The sequence below is a fragment of the Vulpes vulpes genome, chromosome 4, assembly GCF_048418805.1.
Source record: "Vulpes vulpes isolate BD-2025 chromosome 4, VulVul3, whole genome shotgun sequence".
In the NCBI taxonomy this organism is placed as follows: domain Eukaryota; kingdom Metazoa; phylum Chordata; class Mammalia; order Carnivora; family Canidae; genus Vulpes; species Vulpes vulpes.
This window is the reverse complement of record NC_132783.1, coordinates 63016612-63038360: the sequence shown is the minus strand read 5'-3', so window position 1 is coordinate 63038360 and position 21749 is coordinate 63016612. Positions and strand designations below refer to the sequence as shown.

The following is a 21749-nucleotide window of genomic DNA, read 5'->3' as shown; positions in this document are numbered from 1 at the left end:
AATGTTAACGAATATAAAAAGAGATGAATCAATCAATCTTTTATTCAGTTGTAACTGTTGGCTCCTGATAAATGACTCTTTATTTAAAGCTTTATAACTAAAAGTTTACATAAACCTTTCTTTCATGATATTCTGTATTTCCATCAACTTTCAAGTTGAGAGTACAGTACTGAATTCTGTAAAGATTCAAATCTCATAGACCAAAATCAGTTTTTAACACGTTTGTGCTGTCTTCACCACAAGTTAGGGAGCTGCGACATTAACACATATGTCAGACTCCTTAAAAATGGAGGTTTTTACCCCAAAGTTAAATTTCTGAGAGATATTAAACATTTCACATGCATTTTAGTTTCCTTTGACTTTCACTGGCAATCCCTGCTTTGACAACAGAGCTGGCGTGGCTTTAATTTGACTTTTAGGAGGCTGAGCTCTCAAGACAAGTATAGTCCCACTCTCTGCCCTCTGAAAAGCTTAGTAAAATGTTGGACTAACTAATGAACAGTGTGGAATGTGATGTGGTATTAAGCAGAGGGGAACTGGGTTTGGAGTGCCACTTACTCACCCCATTGGGGAGGGGACGGCCACACACACCTGACACTGGACAGATGAGAGGGACAGCAGTTCACAAGTCACTTATGCTCACAGCCTGGGGGAAAGAGGACACTGCCAGCCAGCCAGGCTCACATGGGGTTGTCCTCAGGAACAGCATGAACAACCAGGGGCTGTGGTGCTAAGAGTGGTAGTAGCAAGAGGATGGAGTGCCCTGGTTCCCCAGGGAGGCTCATCTTAGTAATTCTTTGGGCTGGCAGGGAACTGAAACTCAATACCCTAGGGTAAGCGGGAACTGTGGCTGGTGTTTAGCTAGGGGGTATTATCCACAGAGCACAGTGCAGAGAGCTTGTACCTCTGCCTTTTGAGGCCTTCATGATTTACCAGATGCCATGGCAGCACGTAATACTGAGTTTTAATCTAACATCTTATACCACAGTTGACTTCGTGGTACCATGGCATCAATTTAAATCTTAGTGATGATTAAGACTTACAGGGTATAGAAAGGCCTCTCAAAAACAACAAAACAGACACTTGACCAGGAGAGAATGGGCCATGTGGTGTAGCATTGGAATAGTGAGTGCACGGCCCTAGAAGGTATGAATTTTAGATAGGCAGTGTGTATTTTGAAAAGTGAAATAAATGTCTTGGTCACTATTGGTAATGTCTGGAACTCCAAAGGGGATAGAGCATGTTCTAACAAGGCCTTATACTGTGATCTTACTATATGCAGAGATATCTGTTACTTTGACTTATATTCTGTTCATCTATGAGGCAAAAGATTCCCAGACTTCTTTACCCCAGAGTGAGCAAGTTTTAGGCAATGGTTCAAGAGTTTGTAATAAATAAATAAATAAATAAATAAATAAATAAATAAATAAATAAATAAATAAATAAATAAATAAAACCTGCTGATGGGACCATTTGTTGGCCAGGGCATCCAGCACTCAGATGACTGCTCAACGTTTGGCCAATCGTGCTGACCCTTGAATCCTGTCTATTATAAGGGACATCCTGAAAGGGCTGGAAAGCACACCTATCCATGAGCTCCATCATGTATGATGGTGGTGGTACCATGCGTAAAGCCTACAAACCCCCACTGCTACTCACTCAGTTGATCTGAAGGGGTCCTCCAGGTAACCCAGGCATCTGAGAAAAGTAACCTCTTCCAGCTCCATGGTGTCTGGCAAGGGACTGAGGATAGTGGAGGCCATTCCCCTTCCATGGGTGGGATACACCAGAGGACCCAAGTTTTGGTCCACTTAGTAGCAAGGCCTCAGAAGCCATGTCAAGCTTGTACAGTGCTGCTTCCATGACCCAAGGCATAATGTGTGGCAGGGCATGGAGGCTCACAGGTACAGGGTCAGCGAGCCTCTATTTCCAGAAGAGCGTAGCATGCAGCCAGCAATCGCTGCTCTAATGGGAGATAGAAAGAAGGACCTTGGAGGGCAGTTTCTTGCATCAGAAGCATGTGGACAACTTATAGCTAGCATGGGTGGTCCAGAGACTTCTGGAAGAAAATAAAGAGGTTGTTTAAATCCCTAGAGCGAAGGGGTCTCTGAGAAAGCTGGTTGTAGACTTTTGTTGGAGGGAGCCAAATTTATGGTGGACCAATTTGCAAGTAACCGTAGCAATGAGAGTAATTAGAATATGTAAATAGAGAATATGTTGTGTCCAGTATTCCAGAAGAGCTAAAAGATGTTGTGCTTGTATTAACTTGTAGGTACTGGGAGGGTCCAGTACTCTTTATTGACAGTGTCAGAGGTGGAGCAGCCCTTTGTTTACCAAATGATTCCTAGGAATTTAGCCAAGGTGGCAGGGCCATGTGGGGGGGGGGGGGGGGGAAGAACTGGAGGGGTTGGAGGAGGGCATGTTCCATTCCCTTTCTGTGAGCTCTTTTATGGATATGTATATGGCTTGGATAAATATGTCAAATGGATGTCCTCAGAGGTGGATGTCCTCCTTGTAATGTTACACCCCTAATCCTGGATAAGGTTGGGTGCAGTTAAGATCTTGCCTGAAAAAAAAAAAAAAAGGATCTTGCCTGCAAAGACCATGTGCTGCTAGGACAAGTCCATTAGGTACCCCATGAGTAGCCTGGTCACCATGTATGGGTCCCTTCAGAGATGAAGGCACATTGCAGCTGAGAGGTTGCTAAAGCAGACGCTGAACAGAACCTATTAGCCACATCTGTAATAGCCAAGAATTTACTAGTGGCTGATGGGATGGAGTCAGGAATTTCAATAATGGTGGGCTTCGAGTATGGGGCCTTAGTGGATGGGACCACCATGTTAAGGTTGCAGTAATGCTCTGTGAGGTGCCATTCATTTTCTTTCAGGTTTAAGAAAGGCCAGATTTAGCTGTTAAATGGAAAAGCAGCAGATAATCAGTCCTTCACTTATCAGGTCTCATATAATAAGTTTTGATCTTTGAAGGTCCTGATTAATTTACATCAGGCCATAGTAGTTATGTGAACTAAGAGGTCTATGGGACCCCATTTTGTCAAGTCAACTTCTATCCATAAAGATTAAATTTAATATTAATTTATGGGGTCAAAGCAACCATGACCACTGTAGGATGCTCTAGGGCAATGGGTGCTGTGACCATGGGAAATTGAGGCAAAACAGTAAGCTCTCATGGCCAGGGCGAGGCATGCCTATCCTCTCTCTTATTTTCAGGAGCTCTCCTAAGATTATGTTTGCATTTAGTGGCATCTCCAGGTATAACTGTAATGAGAGTTTGCCAGTTCGTGCATTTCAGCAGATTTTAAAGGTAATTCAGAACCTATGGTGTCAGGCACAGAGATATCTAGCACTTTTTTTTTTTTTAATTGAGTGCACGTGCACACATGCTATGGGGGGAGGGGCAGAGGGAGAGGGACAGAGAGAGAGAATCTCAAGCAGATTCCACTGCATAGTGGGAGCCTGACTTGGGGCTCAATCCCACCACCTCCATATCACAGTCTGAGCTGAGATCATGAGTCAGATGCTCAACTGACTGAGCCACCCAGGTGTTCCATCCAGCTCGTTCATCTGTTGGCTGTGTGAAGTATTGTAGTACATGTTGGCTTTCCCGTTGGGTCAAACTGTGGACCTCTGTCTTCAGATTTTATTTTCCTTTTATCTCCTCCCCAGTAGCCAGGTTTGTTTCCATCTCTCTTAAATTTCCCCTCCCCTTTTCTTTTTGCATCACTGGATAAACTCTGGGTGCAGGTAGGTGGGGGAATCCTCTGCTCGTATTCCTGCATTTCCTCCTCTACACAACCTCAAGTCAGTACCATGGGGGTTGGGGCCTGCCCTGTGGCAGTGGTTGCTTTCATATAGTTTCAGAACCCCAGGCTGACGTCAGGTTGGGACTAACCCCTGGCCATGCTAGCAGGGGTACCCAGGATCAGGATCATCATTGCAACCAGGCAGGGGTGGCCTAGTGGCCCAACAGGCAATGGGCTGAAACTGGGCTTTGCTACACCCATGCCTTTTCTTTCCTTTTTATGCCATCTGTGCAGATTGCCTTGGGATATTTTTATTTCCACCTGCGTGAAGTCTCAGCATTCACTTTCAGACAGACTTTCTGGGGGTTTACAAGGACAGTCTGGGGAGGCTGATGGCCTATCTTATAGGGAGCTATTTCTTCCTCCAGGGAATGCCAGTCAGTTTCCTTGGGGTCGGGGTCCACCTCCAAGAGGGCTCTACTGCTTATGGGCTGGGCAGGGACTATCGGGCTGGTGATTGCAGGACTGGTCCTTTGGCACGCTGGAAGCAGCTTTGGCTAATCACAGGTGTACAGCTGGGGGCGTGGCATCAGCACAACAGCCAGGTGCCAAATGCTCCTTCCCCGTTTCCCTCAGTTCCTGGGCCACAGGCTGCCACTGCTTTGTACCTTGATACCCTTGGGAGGGGGTGGTCTCATTCCTTCCTGCAGACCTAACAGAGGGCCATTGTCATACCTATACTGGCCAAGTATAATCACGGTGCCTGTGTGGCCACCCCAGGTATCAGTGGTGGCCACCAGGCTGGACACAGCACCTGGAGAGCTCTCATCCAGCCCTTGGTAGCTGGGACTTCAGTGGTGAGCTGTGCTGTCACCACCCTTATAGATGGACTCCTTAAAGCTCAGCTGCCAAACAGCCATGGAACAGGGGTATAGACAACAACAATTTCACCTTGAGAACAAGGACATTTTAGATTGGAAGAGAAGACAAACATCGGACAAAGACAACATATTGCTGTGTAGGCCAAAGTGCAAGTCTGCCAGCAACTGGCTGTTCTGTCCGGGCAGCCTTCACTGTGTCAGCAAAGTTAGTTAAATCTGACCCGGTGTCTTCCATAGTTGTGGGCCATGCTGTTCATGATGCCGGTTGTTCTGATCACCTCCTGTTCACACCCCCAGATGGGGGAAGGATCCTGCCCTGGGGTTAGGGGGATGGCCACACATACCTGACACTAACAGATGAGAAGGACAGCAGTTCAGAGTCACTTATGCTCCTGGCCTGGAAGAGGGGGACACTGCCAGCCAGGCAAGGTCTCTGGAGTTGGCCTTGGGAACAGCATGACCAACCAGGGACTGCGGCAGCTAAGGGTGGTAGTAGCAAGAGGATGGAGTGCCCCTGATTCTGCACAGTATGTGACTGACTCATCTGAGTAATTTTGTGGGCTGGCAGGAAACTGAAACTCAATACTCAGTGGGTGAGTGCCTGGGTGGCTCAGTGGTTGTGCATCTGCCTTTGGCTCATGTCATGATTCCAGGGTCTTGGATTTGAGTCCTGCATCGGGCTCCCCATAGGGAGCCTGCTTCTCCCTCTGCCTGCCTGCCCCCTTCTCTCTTTCTCTCTGTATCTCTCATCAATAGATAAATAAAATCTTAAAAGAAAATACTCAGGGGTTAGGTGGGAACTGCGACTGGTGCCCTCCCAGGCAGTGGAGGTATAGCTATGGGGCCTCATTCATGGAAGCAGAGAGGACAGGAGACCCAAGGCCCTCTTGATTTTACCAGATTCCAGGCAGCCCCTAATTCTGAGTCCTAATTACAGGCCTTACGCTGCAGAGCATGTTCTTGATCAAGCCTTGTGTCTTTTTCCCCCCCAGCTGAGGACTGTGATCCAATTACTTTGAACTGCCCAGCAAATTCTGAGGTGCGTCACCAGGTAAGAATCATTTCAGTTATATTTTCACCCTTAGGCACTTGCTAATCCAACAAGAATTATTTTTAGAAATTATCTTCCAGAGCTTTGAAAATTAAGAAGAGGACTTTTCGGTAGAAGAATAAGTCTGGGAATGATCTTTAAACATCCCAGTTATATACCACGACACAACTTCTGTTACTTCCAGTAACTGTGATAACTTTAATCCATTCTCCAAAATGAATATTTGTCAGTATGCTAAACACAGTCAATGTCAGTGAATGAAAGAGCAGAGCTACTTTCTTTCAGATGGAGCTGGTATGCTGTGAATGGGAACCCTTTTTTAAGCCACAACAGAACTGGATGGTCTAATAACATTTTTGTAATATTTTCCTTTTTTTTTCAGACATCAGAGGTTAAACTTTAACACATTATTCGTATTGTCTTTTTCCAAAAAGCAAATCCAGGTATTGTTTTCGATTGTGAAAAAATGGTTGTTATTTTAAACTTCAGATAGGACAAAAATGTACCCCCCCCAAAACTGAGGATTGCCTGTCATTACACTCTTCACCTTTTGAGGTACCTCTTTCCAGAAGCTTCCTTGGGTCACCGTGTCCTTTAGCTACTTCTGGTACCATCCAGCCCATTTCTTTCTGCTCGCTCAAAGCTCATTAGCAAAATTGCACAATGCTTCACATCTGCTGAACTGTATTTAGAGTGTCAAATGTCTCGAAAAGCATGTCTTGCCTCAAGAAAGGCTAGTTTGATCCTGCCCATTCCATAACACCAAGTTACTTTTTAGCAAGACAAACTGAAAGTTCTGTTTAGGCTTGCTTATGAAACGTCAGTCTGTCATAAATCATTAATAGCAATGCTTTTGGATAGTCAAATCACTTTTGCAAAGAAGCAACATTATGCAGTAGTTAATAAAATAGTCAAATTTAATTGTACACAGCTCTCTTGAAAGTTGTCAGTGATGCTGCTTTTAACTTTGGTTTGGGGCTCTTCAGTCACCTGCTGTGAATATCATATTCTTATTTATTACTCCTTAGCATTTTTCTTGGAATTACAATCTAATGATTGACTTTGGCACTGACTAAATTTAAACAACTGCAGTAGGGCCGCCCGGGTGGCTCAATGGTTTAGTGCCGCCGTCAGCCCAGGGCCTGATCCTGGAGACCCGGGATCAAGTCCCACGTCAGGCTCCCTGCATGGAGCCTGCTTCTCCCTCTGCCTGTGTCTCTGCCTCTCTCTAGCTCTCTCATGAATAGATAAAGAAAATCTTAAAAAATAATAAAAAATAAACAACTGCAGTAAACCCAAAGTATGAAACTTTCTCTTTTTGCACTTCTTAATTTGTTTAACAAAGTTTTGCTCCTCACATGTTTTGTAAGGTGATACAGACTCACATGAAGATACAAGAATGCTACATTGTTTGTTTAACTTGCTTTTTTTTTTTTAATTTTTTATTTATTTATGATAGTCACAGAGAGAGAGAGAGGCAGAGACACAGGCGGAGGGAGAAGCAGGCTCCATGCACCGGGAGCCCGATGTGGGATTCGATCCCGGGTCTCCAGGATCGCGCCCTGGGCCAAAGGCAGGCGCCAAACCGCTGCGCCACCCAGGGATCCCTAGCTTGCTTTTTTTTTAAACTTTATTTTTTTAAGTACTTTATTTATTTATTCATAGAGACACAGCTAGAGAGAAAGAGGCAGAGACACAGGCAGAAGGAGAAGCAGGCACCATGCAGGGAGCCCGTCGTGGGACTCGATCCCGGGTCCCCAGGATCACGCCCCGGGCTACAGGCAGCGCTAAACCGCTGCGCCACCGGGGCTGCCCTGTTTAGCTTGCTTTTAGGGATTTTCCAAGACCAGTTAAGGTTAGGTACAGAATATACCTTAGGACACTGTGCAGAAATTGTTTATTTTAGTGTCATAGTTCTGGCTATATGAAGCAAAGACTATCCTCAAAGATGACAATACATCTATCAACGAATAGGGGCAACTGAGGAGCTCAGTTAGTTAAGCATCTCTAGTCCCAGGGTCCTGGGGTGGAGTCCCATATCAGGCTTCCTGCTCAGAGGAGAGTCTGCTTCTCCCTCTGCCCCTTCTTCCACTCATGTTCTCTCTCTCTCTAATAAATAAATAAATTCTTAAAAAATAAAAAGATCTATCAATGAATAAAAGGAGAAGAAACATATTCAAGATTTTATTCAGTTGTTTAAAAAGATATTGTCTTATATTCCTATGAAAAGTAGGACTGTACATAGCTACTTCAGTTATTTCTTTGATAATCTATAGGATTTGTTCTCACTGCTAGGTGTCCAGAAGGATTCTTTAAAACTAACCTGGCAGTTAGAAGAAAGAAAATTCACTAGGGGAGCAACATTTAAACAAACAAACAAACAAACCCCACAGTCCATTTTCTAGAGTCTGACATTAAAAGCAACCTGAAAATATGTTCTTCAAAATATGTAACATTTGGTGTGTTAAGGATTTTTATCATTTTAGAACTAATGTCCACTTCTTTGAAGATGCAGAGGAAAACATTGCAGCCTCCTGGTGTACAAAGTCAAAGTCTGACACCTCGGACAAATTTCATAAAGAATCCTTTACTTTTAGGAGCTTAACACCCATACTCCATCTACTAGAGCCTGTCCTGCTTCTACAATTTATTACAAGTGGCATTTGTTGAGCATATGCTCTGAGACGAGATCTGGACTGGGTGTTATTGGACGTAAGAAAAAGCAGGAGTGAGGGACAGGGAGGAGAGAAAAACCCCACAGAGTTTACAGACTTGCTGGCAAAGCAATGCACACAACATGAGACTCTAGATGTGGGGATGATTCACAAGGCTTAAAAATGTCTATGGAACTTGAGACACTTGGGTATCTCAGTTGTTTCAGCGTCCGACTCTTGATTTTAGCTCAGGTCTTGATCTCAAGGTTTTGAGTTCAATCCCTGCATTGGGTCCATGCTGGGCGTGGAGCTTACTTAGAAAAAAAAAAAAATATATATATATATATATATATATGGAACTTCATGTTCAAGGAAACACTTTCCAGAATGTTTATCCAACAATTAAGTTTCAACTACATGAACTACAGGCACAAACATATGGCAAATGAGACTAAAAATTCGTTCCAATTTGTAGCCAACAATCTGTGCCAAGAGGAAACCAAAGTAATAAGAAAAATAATAAATATCAGGTTACTAACTTGGAGTTAGAGGTTATAGAAAGAATGACATTCTCCTCTATGTTGTTTATTTGGTGTTACCAAACCAAAGGTATTTTATCTTTTAAGTTTTAGAAACCACATGAAAGTACTAGCTCATTTAGTTGTGACTAAAGAATAATACTAATGTAAGATGTTAATAATAAAGGAAATGGAGTGTAGGGTATATAAGAACTCTCTATAACATCTACTCAAGTTAACTGTAATTCTGAAACTATTCTAAAATAAACATGCATTTTTTTTTAAATACCTCTTTTTTAAAAGAGGTATTTTAGAGGAGGAGAGCACACACAAGCAGGGGGAGGGACAGAGGGAGGTGGGGAGAATCTCAAGCAGCTCTCCATGCTGAGTGCAGACCCTGACATGGGGCTCGATCTCACGACCCCAAGTTCATGACTGAGCTGAAACTGAAGAGTCCAATGCTCAATTGAGCCACCCAGGCGCCCCAAAAATAAAAATGTATTTTAAAAAACACATAAAGTAAAATTTAGAATCTAAAAAAATTAAAAACCTCATTCACAAGTCCACTACTCTAACATAACCATTTTTTTTTGTCATTTGGATGTATTCCCTCATACATTTTTCTTCACATGAAAAATTATAAAAATTGTTTGTAAATATATCTTGGTTTTGTCATGTAATGTTATCTCACAGATATCAAGTTTGTGACATGGTTGCACCATCAGTTTGATTGGTTGCTGGTATTACCGTCCCTGACATGGAAATTGATTCTGGGATGCATGTCCGAGGGTACGGTGGTGATAGCAGCCCTGCTACGAGCAGTGGTACATGTCAGTGCTCTGAGGAGAGAGCCACTGACAAATACTTTGCCTGGAGCTGAAGTATTAGGAGATTCTAGGTAATAAAACTGAGGAATACATTGGAGCCAGGGCCCCAGACACCTGAATGCCAGACACTAGGTGGAGGGAAGGTATTGGGGATTGTAAGTGATGGCCACATGACCATACTGGGGAGCCCAGGGGGACAGCAGAGGGGATGAGGCTAAATTTCAAGCCTGTAGCTGGGAGCTGTTCCTACTGAGACTATAAAGAGAATTCAGGAAGAAGGTAAGATTCATGTGTTGCTGGCGTTATGTTCTGTTTGTGTGTGGGCTGTGAAGAAAGAGATGAAGGTTTGTAGAAGTTGGTATGTGAGATTTGCGGCAATGCCCAGTGAGTACCAGAAAACGCAGCTCTAGGTACTGGCTTAGGACTCTCACAGCAGGAGGTTACACCTGGGTAGCTCAGAGGTGGGATCCCACAGTCCCAGGTCAAGTCCCACATCGGGCTCCCTGCTTCTCCCTCCGCCTGTGTCTCTGCCTCTTTCTGTGTGTCTCTTCTGAATAAATAAATAAAATATTTTATTTATTTATTTATTTTATAAAGGAGGTTACAGCTGAAGCCTCAGGAGTGAATGAGACTGCCAAGGAGCGAGGGGAGAGAGGAGCCAAGGGTAGAAGCTTAAGGAACACCTCATTCTAGAGGCCAGAGGAAGAAAAGGAGTTTAGAAGCAGAAATTGGTCGAGACAGAAATGTAATTGCAAGTCTTAAAGAGTGAGTGGGTGATAAGAAAGTCTGCTTCCTTAAGGGAGCAAGGAAAAGTATTCAATTCTTGTTTGAAGGTGTTAGAAAATACAGGAAAAAAGCTGCTTTTTTTCCAGGATGGGAAATAGCAGATCTTAAAAGATAAAGTATTACTAGGAGTGGAGAGATTCAAAACAGGAAAAGAAGAAGAAGTGTAATATTAGTGGGGTTTGTTTTCCTTTTGGAATTAATGTTCCTAGCAAAAATTTTTGGTAATGTGCCCAAAAATGTTCTGGGGTAGGGGAGCACCTGGGTGGCTCAGTTGGTTAAGTGACTGTCTCTTGATCTCAGCTCAGGTCTTGATCTTGGGGTCATGAGTTCAAGTCCCCACATTGGGCTTCACACTGAGTGTGGAGCCTATTTAAAAAAAAGTTCTTTGGGGAACACCCAACATACTGATTTCCCTGAAGGTATGTATAATCTAGCAGGGAAGATAGAGGCACACATATATCAGACAAAGTCATCCGAGGCACATATCAATGAATTAGCATTTTTAAAGTAAGAATCTCAACTTTTTCAGAGACAAAAGAAGGCTGGAGAGGTAAAGATGTAAGCATTCTCTTAGATGTAAAGACTCTGGGAGCTGAGATAGCTGATGTCAGATCTGAGCAGCCTTTTGAATGGCAACACTTAAATGGATCTAGTGAGGAGATTGGGGGCTACAGGGTGTGTTCTGTCCATACAGTAGGAAGGCCAGAGGCCGTTGTGAACAAGGCAGTGGCATGGTAGCATTTGATTAATTGGAAATGGATTGCGACAGGATAGATGATGCCGCATCCATCTATCCATTAAGTATTTGATACTGTCACTCTTTTAGATGCTGGGGATATAATGGTGAATGCTTAGAGCTACGGTCAAAGTTAGCATTTGAAATCTCCAGGCTGGAGGGCTGAGTAGGAATGTTTATGGATACTCCCAGAACAGAGGCTCTGTAGGCAGGTAAGCTGAGAAACTCTTCCTTAGGTTCTTGGAGAATCTTAGCACATATCTATAAGGGAAGGGAGAGAGAGGAGACTGCTGGTTGAGTTCATTCAGCAGGTAAGCAAGCTTCTCCCACCACCTGGGCACACCCGTCAACCTGGGCATCCAGCAAGGTTAACAGCTCCACTTTGGAAAATGCTGCTCTGGGCCAAGGTCTTGAGTGCCAGTATGGGAGCTTGGTCTTGGTCTCCCAGCCCTGGGGGGCTTTCTGGAAGAGTCTCCCCATAGAATGATGGCATAAGAACAGAGTTTTAGACAAGTCGGCCTAGCAGTGGATCGTCTAGGTGATAGCTAGGGAGAAACACTGCGGTAGTGGTGCTCACCCAGGAAAGTGATTTCAAGGGCTTAGGGGCAGGATGTGAAGGGGAGAATGAAGATGGGAGGGTGCCATTCCCAACATCTGTGCTGCTGTTGCAAAGCACCACGAGTAGAATGTCATGGCTCTGGAGGCTGTAAGTCTGAGATCGATCCTTCTAGGGTGCTGGGGACAGGCTCTGTCCCAAGCCTCCGCCCTTGCTTGTCAATGGCCATCTCCTCCCTATGTCTTCACACCATCTTCCTTATGTGTGTGCCTCTCTGTATAAACGTCCCCTTTCCATAAGGACACCAGGCATGTTGGCATAGGGTCCACCCTCATGATGTCACTGGAACTTCATACCTCTGTAAAGAGCCCATCCCAAAATACAGCCACGTTATGAGGCGCTGGAGGCCAGGACCCCAATGTATCTCTTTGAGGGGGAAGAGAACATAATTCAACTCATAGAAACACTTGCCAACAGAACAAAACAAGAACCAAAGGACACCACGTTCTGAAGGAGATGAAAGGGTTTGGCATCAGTCAGGGCTTGGGGCTGATGCGAAGGGAAGCATGGAAGGCTTGCTCAGGGAACCTCCACTGGTGACCTGGTACATGGTTGGCAGGGGGGTGGTTACTGTCAAAAATAGGAAAACAACTAATTTGGGCAGTGAGGGAAAAATGAATTGATCTTCCTTAAGCTCTTAAAATGCCATCCAGCACATCATAGATGCTTCTGGGCATGTAACTAGTAAGTGAGGAACAAATGGTACATAGAGTATTTCTACTGGTAATGGTGCTCAGAGAGAAGTAGGGGAAGGGGACGGTGAGGGGGCCACCAAGGCAACATGGGAGTTAGGGATAGGGAGTGGGAATCAAGCTTGCTGTGTTCAGGGTGCCAGAGCAAATAATGCATTTTTGGAACATGTTAAAAAACAAAATAAAACGAAGAAACCAGTCAAGGCAGAAGACTTGCAGAGTCCCCAGAAATCAAAAACCATGCTAATTCAGGTGTGCGCAGCCTCACCCCTTCCGCCCACCCGGGCCCTCTTGTGGCTGTGTGGCTTGCAGGGGACCCGCAAGGCCAGGTTTCTCCCTCCAGAAGTTCACAGAGGAGAGCTGAGCTGGCAGGACATGCAAGGGAGCAAACCCAGCTTGAGGCGTGGACTCTATCGTGCTCTGGGTCAATCCTGTTATCTGGGGAGAGGGGGAGAGCAGGAGTGAGCCCACCCTGCTGGCCATCTGTGAGAAGAGAGGCAGGCGGGGAGAGGAGGGAGTGCGCCCGCCTGGTGGTAGGAGCTCTGAGCTTCCAGAACCAGAAGAGGGAGGGCAGAACCTTCCCAAGCCAGAAAGATGCACCCACTTCCCCTCTGGCAAACAAAATTGCTGAGTGGGAGGGACAGCACCTGGCCATGGGTTAAATTCACCTGTTCATAGCGAGGCTGATGTATGAATAATAGTTCATGTTAACCTCCATCTGCAGTTGAAGTTATCATGAGATTAGTCACACATGTGCCTCTTACCCTTCGTCTGCCGTATCCTCTCACCACCTGCTCCTTCTTGGCCATTTAGTCTGTGAATCTGGCACATGACTTAGGACACAGAAGGGGCAGGGGTCCTTCGCACCTCAGGTGGCAGCTATACGATCCGGCCCTATGGGCCGTAATGAGAATCCTTAAGGACAGATTTTTAAAACATGTGAAGCATCTATTAGCAGCCCACACAAAACAGAATTAGATTTTCCTACTAAAATTAGTGCCCATCTAAGATCTGTTTAGCCCAGTGGTTCCAGCCCCTGACTGTACGTGGGAATCACTCGGAGGACCTTTACAATATACCAATGCCTGGGTCCCATCCCTCAGAGATTCTAACTGAAATGGTTTGGGGTACGCTCCTATACTGATAGTTCTTAATGTCCTGGGAACTTCACTGCACGGCAGAGTGAGGAAGGCCAAGGTGGACCATGCATCCACGGGGTGTGGGGTCCAGACATGCCCACAGCATTAACATTCATTTTCCATGCATGCAGGCTGCTCCACCTGCTACCAGGTATAGCCCTGTGTGGCATCTGTCTCTGAATTTCCCCTTTTTCTAAGGACACCAGTCCTGGGGCATCTTGGTAGCTCAGTGGTTGAGCATCTGCCTTCAGCTCAAGGCATGATCCTGAGTCCTGCTTCGGGCTCCCCACAGGGAGCCTGCTTTTCCCCCCCTCTGCCTGTATCTCTGCCTGTCTCTGTGTGTCTCTCATGAATAAATAAGTAAAATCTTTAAAAAAAAAAAAAAAAGGACACCAGTCCTATTAGATTGGGGGCCATGCTGATGACATCTCTTTGACCTGATTACTTCCAGAAAGACCTTATGTTCAAGTATCATCAGGTACTGAGGTTAGGACTCTGATGTATGAACTTGGAGTGGGGAACCAGGAGTGGGGAGGCATAATTCAACCTAAAACAGCATTCAGTGATTTGGTGTTGATTATATTACCGCATTTATCTTGGAACCTAATATTCAGTAGGAATTTAATAAGTGGAATGGATGGATGAATATGCATCTTCTGGCATCTGGGGTACTGTGTATACTGACTGCTAATCTCTGCATAAAATATACACCCTGATTGTTTACATCCTCTTGCAAGCAGAACGCCAGAGGTTTCCCAACTAACCTCCAAATAGATTCATATTCTTATAAAGGGGAGATAAGGGAGGTATTATTTCCTTTTTTTCCCTTTGTATGGATAAAACTATTTTGTATATGGTTATGATCACAGTGTCCAAACAATGTAATGTTTTCTTTCTTTATTTTTTTAGAGAGAGATTTATTTATTTATTTTAGAGAAAGAGCACAAGTGGGATGGGGAGAGAGAGAGAGAGAGAAAGAAAGAATCCCAAGCAGACTTCCCACCAAGTGTGGAGCCTGATGTGGGGCTTCATCCCATGACCCTGAGATCGTGACCTGAGCCGAAACCAAGAGTCGGATACTCAACTGACCGAGCCACCAGGGTGCCCCTCCTTTTTTTTTTTTTTTTAACTTAATACAGTATCCTAAGCATTCTAGGATATTAATGGGATCTAATCAATGGAATAATAATTATAATTATAATTATAGTTAACATCTTTAAGGCCAAGAGTTATACCAAGCACTCACCTGTATGAACTCATTTCATCTTCCAAATGACCCTAGGTGGGATGTACTATTACTATGTCTATTTTAAAGGTGTACACTCTGACACAGAGTGGTTAAATAATTTCTTTAAGGTGACTCAGCTACTGAGCAATAGAGCCAAGATTTGAACCACATAGGCATTCTGATGCCAGACTCTGTGCTTGTGGCTGCTACTGGCCTCACCATGGGCTTGGGAACCAAACAGACCTCCTAGGCCCCTAGCTCTATCACCCTGAGCTGGTTACCTGACCTGAAGTCAGTTTCCTCCTTTGTAAAATGAGTAGAATAGTACCAGTCCCCTGGCACACAGTAAATGCTCAATAAGTATCTGGTTATATTGCATTTAAATGAACACCATGCTGTCCTTAATTAACTCTTGGCCTCAAAACTCAAGCTTGTCTCCTTACCCCAGCTCAGGCCTGATTGAAATTTGAGGCCCAAAGAGATATGGATGTATTTCCCTCTCCTAACCCAAGTGAGAACATAGTACCATATGTGGACTGAGCACTCCCAGCTGGATGTTCTCATCTGTCCCCAACAGCCAACCCCAGGCACTTCCCTCCGGGGGTGTATCACACCTCTCTTACCTGAGTAGGGTCCTTTCAAGATGGCTCCAGTCCATTTGGCCATGGGAAACTTGTAACTTCCTCATACATGCAGGTGAGGGCCTCCCAGTGGCAGAAGGGTTGCTCCTGAAGGTTCTACACATCAGGGGTCATCCAGCCAAGTAGTGAGAGATTGGTCTCTACCTTCCAGCAAGCACCCTTCACAGGCAGTGCTCCTGAGGCACCCTCACCTGGCTTGAGTGGGCAGAGAGGCTCCCTTCCTCCTGATGGCAGGGGATGGATAACAACCACAGCCCTTACTTCTTCCGATTCTTCAAAGAAATCTCTTATATAAGCTGAAGGTGGTGTTGAGGTAATGCTCACACTGCCACTTTGGCCACTTATTTGCTAGTCCTTTGGGGTTTACCTGGCACCTCTCTGTGGAATGTGTGCATACCAATGTCCTCCACTTTTGGCCCCAATCAAAACTCTTATTTATTTAGATTTTATTTATTCATTCATGAGAGACACACAGAGAGAGGCAGAGACATAGGCAGAGGGAGAAGCAGGCTCCTTGCAGGGAGCCCAGTGCTGAACTTGATCCCAGGACCCTGGGATCACGACCTGAACTGAAGGCAGATGCTCAACCACTGAGCCACCCAGCACCCCCCAGCGCCCCCCTGGCTCCCGCTGTCAAAACTCTTAAGACACTAGGAAAACGTCCCATCTCATATCCCGTTATATTCTTGGCCATGAGGTAATTTAAGAGTTTCTTTATTGTAGAGCTTGACATTGTTTCAGCTGTTTTGCTATCTGAAATACTGCTGGAGTGCACGTCCTTCCCCTGCCTCTCCCTCCCCACCCCACCCCCCTTGTAAAGCTGTAAATTTCTTAGACTTACATTTGCATTTGTGTTGACAGACTAGACCTAACAGACCAGACCGCCAGTCTGATCTTCCTCCCAACAAGTTATAAGAGCTCAAATCTGTTTCTAGTGACAAATGCCACCAAATAGAAGATGGTGTTTTATCTATTGAAAGCCTATTGATAACTGATTTCTTCAAAATTCAATAAGATGTCTCAAAAATAAAGTTGCACATTATGTTGCCCAGAGTAGACGGGTGCCCACACCCAGTTTTTAAGCCATGGAATGCCAAGCATGCTTGTGGATAGTATCACACAAAGTACGGTAGGATGACCAAGACTGAAATTCTCAACCCTCTGTGAGCTAGAGAACTATCTTAGTTAATGATTGATGCTAAAGTAGCAGCCCCAGACCTTGTGGCCAATCTTGTGTCTTGTTTATTCACTAAAGAAACAGAAGTCTTTTCTTTCCAAGGACACATGTTTTGTATTTTACGTGGGACTCTCCCCCATGGCCTTGACCCCTCACCTACCATCCGTGCCTGTCTTTCTTTCTTTCTTTCTTTCTTTCTTTCTTTCTTTCTTTCTTTCTTTCTTTCTTTCCTTCCTTCCTTCCTTCCTTCCTCTTTTTCTTTTTTTTTTTAAGCTCTTATTTTAGAGAGAGAGAGAGCAGGGGGAAGGGCAGAGTGAGAAGGAGAGAGAATCTCAAGCAGACTCTGCATTGAGTGTAGAGCCCAATGTGGGGCTCTATTCCAAGACACTGAGATCGCAACTTGAGCTGAAACCAAGAATCATTTGCTCAACCAACTGTGCCACCCAGGCTATCTCTGGGTCATCACCTGCCTCCCAGCTCCGAGAGGCCCATGTCCTGCCTATTGTGCCTTCTCTCCTAAACTCTTTGCCACCAGGCCTAAGTCACAGGGCAGCTGAGTGTGCCAATCCTGACAATTTAGAAAGTGGGTTTGGGCCAGACATTGCATACTGACAGCTTGGTATTGTTAGAGCCAAAGGGGCCCATGAAAATCATGTTGTTCGTGATTTCTTCTGTTTCCCATGAAGGGAACCAGAGATAGTTGATGAGGCAGAGAGTTGGGACCTGTGCCTTGTCCAGTGTCACCTTCCCCCACCCCCCATACCCAGCATTTCTGAGTCAGTAGCAGCTGCTGTTACCACTTGCTGATGAGCCTCTTGCCTAGGGAGCTTTTAGGCTTTTCCTGGTTCTAAATGCTGGCTGTCTGGCAGAGTAAGCTTGGGTAAAAGCTACTGGAATAAAACCAGAAAACGGTAGGGTTGCTCTTTTCTTTAAATTAGGTTGAGAGGTAGCTGGCAAAATTCTTTCCAACAGCCTCATGGCCTTGGCAGCGCAACCAAATCTAGCAGACTCTGTGCAAACCCGAAGCAATTATGCGCATTATAATGACAGGGAATGGACCCAAGCAGCGCTTGCTGTCGATGGTATCTCCCGGGAGTCAGCCTGGCAGGCCCCTACCTGCCCTTCTGCGGCACTCCTGTTTCAAGCGCCAACAAGATCTGTTTAACAGATTGGTGAGTCCTGTAGTTTGTGCTTTGATTGTGTTGGCTGTAGGAAGTCCTTGGTAGTGTCTCGCCACATCCCTGAGACAATGTCCTGAGAATGAGGAAGCAGTGCTGTTTAGGTAAAACTAGAGAAACTTTCCCTGGAACCTGAACTTGCTATTTTTAACTCTGGTGACAGGGACTTCCTTCAGCTTTGCGGTCACTAACTACCCGTCCAAAATAGATTGCTCCTTTTTGAAACAGGCTTGGAGAGGTCTCTCGATACACAGCTGTCTGGAACTTCAGAGGAAGGACAAGGAATTTCAAGGGTGGGTTTTGCTGGGATGGAAACCACCTATTCTGTAAATGCAAGTAGTACACATTTGCCCCCCCTTCCCTCTCCCTTCCCCCTTTCTTTAGCCACCTTCCCACCCAGTCTGTGTGCTTGACGCCCCCACCTCTGCTACGGTGATGGGGTGCCCCATTAGGGAATAGATACACAAACCCCTAGAAAGTTAAAATTAAGTAAGATCAGGTGAATCTGCTTAGGGTGTTTGAAAGGGGTAGATTCTTTCTTGGTCTTGATATCCTAGGCAGTTTTGTCTAAAACACACAATGATCTGGGATTCTATCTCCTAGGATAGAACTTAACTCCCTCAGGATGTGTCATCTTACTTGTTCTAGATTATATTTGGGTATCCGGCATGGTGATCTTCAGCTGACCTGCCTCCTCACTCTGTGCCATCTCTGGGAACAACTGCATCTCCTAGCACATTATCACAGGGAGCAGACCTTCCACCTCAGACTCTGAAGTCCCCTCCAACTCAACCCTGTCTGCAGTCTCAGCTCTCAACAGCCCTCCCTTTGTCAGGCATTTTGGTGCTGGTGCTCCTCTTACTGATTATTAGTGGAACTTGCCTTGCCAAATCCTTGGGCTTGGGTAGACCAGGACCACGTGCATGCTGTGTTTCTGAATGCTGGAGAAGAGAGTGAAATGTAAACTGCTGTTCCCACTACAAATTCATGCTGCCCACTGCAGTCACCATTCCAGGGCCTTAATAAACTTCCCAGAAATGAAATTTTAAAAGAAAAATCAAGGTACAGACAGTCCCCGACTTAGGACAAGCCAACTTACAATTTTTTTGGCTTTAGTGTGGTGCAAAGTGACACATGTTCAGTAGAAACCACACTTCAAATTTTGGATTTGGATCTTTTCCCAGGCTAGCGATCCACGGTATAATTTTCTCTCCTGAGGCTGGCCTGCAGCCCCAGCTCCCAGGCAGCCATGCAACCACAAAGGTCAATAGCCAACACTGACAACCATTCTGCACCCACATAACCCTTCTGCTTCCCACTTCCAGTATGGTACTCAATCAATGGCATGAATTCTGCAACACTTTATTATCAAGTAGGCTCCATATTTGATGATCTTGCCCAACTGTAGGCTAATGTAAGTGTTCTTTTTAATTTATTTTTTATTTTTTTTCTTTTTTCTTTTTTCTTTTTTTAAGATTTATTTATTTGAGAGAGAGAGAGTATGTGGGAGGGAGGGGCAGAGGAAGAGGGAGAGAAGCTTAAGCAGACCCCTGCTGAGCATGGGGCTTGATCCCACAACCCCAAGATCACCACCTGAGCTGAAACCAAGAGTCTGATGCTTAACTGACTGTTCCACCCAGGCTCCCCAGCTAACGTAGGTGTTCCTAGCATGCTTAAGATCAGCGGGGCTGAGCTAGGGTGTTTGGTAGGTTTGATGTAGTAATACATTTTCAATTTAGAATATTTTTAACTGACAATGGTTTATTGGGATATAATTCTGTTATAAGTTAAGGATGATCTGTACTCTAATTTGATGTTTCTTTAACTTATTTCTACATCTGAGCCAAGTCAAAATAATATTTTTGTGGCAAGGCACATATAAGCCAAAGGGCAGAAATGCTGGCTTTCTAGCACTTAGTAATTATTTCCTTAAGAACAGCATAAGAAGAGTTTATTAGTCATTAAATTATACAGTCCCTCATTATATCTACTCTAATTGTTTGACTTAAAGGCTCTGTTCTCATTATCATTCAGTGCTTTATTGGCTGTAATGCCTTTAAATTTCACTAGTGAGTTAGAATTTTCACTTAGATTTTCCATTGGTGTGGGTGTTGGGGTGCAGCCACCTGCCTGCACAGTTGAGAGTGCAAATTGATACAACTTTCAGAACACTGGCAGCATCTATTACTCATTGATCAGGTGATCTCTTTTTAATTATCCTACAGAAATCATAACAGAGTGTGTTTGAAATAGAGAAAAATTGCAGATAACTTACATTCCATCTGTAGGGACTGGTTAAATATATTTTGGTACTCTGGCACAGTACAGTTAAAACCATAAAAAGGAGGAGAGACCACTGGCCTTAAAAGATATCCATAAGAGATTATTTTTTAAAAGATTTTATTAATTTATTTGAGAGAGAGAGAGAGCATTGCCAGGGGGTGCAGAGGGAGAAGCAGACTCCCAGCTGAGTATGGAGTTCAACTCCGGACTTGATTCTAGGACCCCACGATCATGATAGCTACTTAACTGACTGAGCCACCCAGGTGCCTCCATAAGATATTATTAAATAAAACAAATTGTAGGGGTGCCTGGCTGGCTTAGTCGGTTAAGTGTCCAACTCTTGATCTCAGCTCAGGTCATGATCTCAGGGTTGTGAGATCAAGGTCCACACTAGGTGGAAATCCTGCTTAAAATTCTCTCCCTCTTTCTCTGCTCCTCTCCCACTTAAAAAAAAAAAAAAGATAGACACTAGTATGGTTTGGAGCTAAAAACCTGTCTCAATCTTGGATCCTATGACTAAGGAATCAGAAAGGACATGCCCCAGATTGTAACCAGTAACCTTTGGAGAGGGAGATGGATTAAGAGATTGGGCTGAGAGAGTAAGAGAAAGATTTCCACATCTCTTGCAGTGTTTTTAAAAACCAGTTTGAGTAGAGATATTAGAGTGGGTTGTGCTGTCATAAACACATCATAAGTTAAAAATATTTAAGTTGAAAATGCATTACTACTCCTAATCTACCAAATACCATAGCTCAGCCCAGACCACCTTAAACATGCTCAGAACACTTATGTTAGTCTACAGTTGGGCAAGAGCATCTAACACAAAGCCTATTTGATAGCAAAGTGTTGCAGATCTCATGTCATTGATTGAGTAACTGAAAGTGGGAAGTAAAAGGGCTGTGTGGGTGCAGAACGGTTATCAGTGTTGGCTGTTGACCTTTGTGGTTGCGTGGCTGCCTGGGAGCTGGGGCCACTGGATAGCCTCAGGGGAGAAGATCATACTGTGGATTGCTAGCCCGGGAAAAGATCCAAATCCAAAGTACAATTCTATTGAATACATATTGCTTTTGCACTACCATAAGGTCAAAAAATCATTACGTCTTTTTTTTTTTTTTTTTTTAAGAAAAATCATCAGTCAGGAGCCATCAGTACTTTTTATTTTGTGTATGTCTTTGGTATTTTTTTCAAATTAAAGAAAAAGTAGTAGAATAATTCATTCAAACATCTGGATGGTGTTTAGGCCTAACCAACTTCCATATATTGGCTCTCCAACCAAGTGGTCTTTCTTTAGCCTACATGTAATTGTGTACCACGGGAAAATTATAGAGTGAACTGTGGGATGGTGAATGCACTTGCTCACCTCGCAGCCTTGCACGAGTCTGCTCCGGCATCACGTGTATCCTACACCTGGGATTTGTGAGTGTTAGAAATCTAGGCGGAAACCCCCTGCCCCTCCATTACACCCACGGCCTTTGCACAAGCAAACCATAGCCTCCTCTGAAACACTTGGCGATCTTTCTGAACAGTAATCAACCATACTTCATGCTCAAGGGGAAAACCCCTGCCTCCTTCACCTTTGAAA

General features: G+C 44.5%; 1 protein-coding gene across 3 annotated transcripts in view; it reads left to right on the top strand.

Moving 5' to 3' along the window:
- Positions 1–21749, top strand: part of EDARADD (EDAR associated via death domain) — a 63201-nt gene that overhangs the window by 18014 nt on the left and 23438 nt on the right. For all 3 annotated transcript variants that reach the window (XM_072755919.1, XM_072755918.1, XM_072755917.1), the window contains one exon: positions 5634–5692. In XM_072755919.1, the coding sequence (XP_072612020.1) occupies positions 5634–5692 (59 nt within the window). The remainder of the gene's footprint in view (positions 1–5633; positions 5693–21749) is intronic.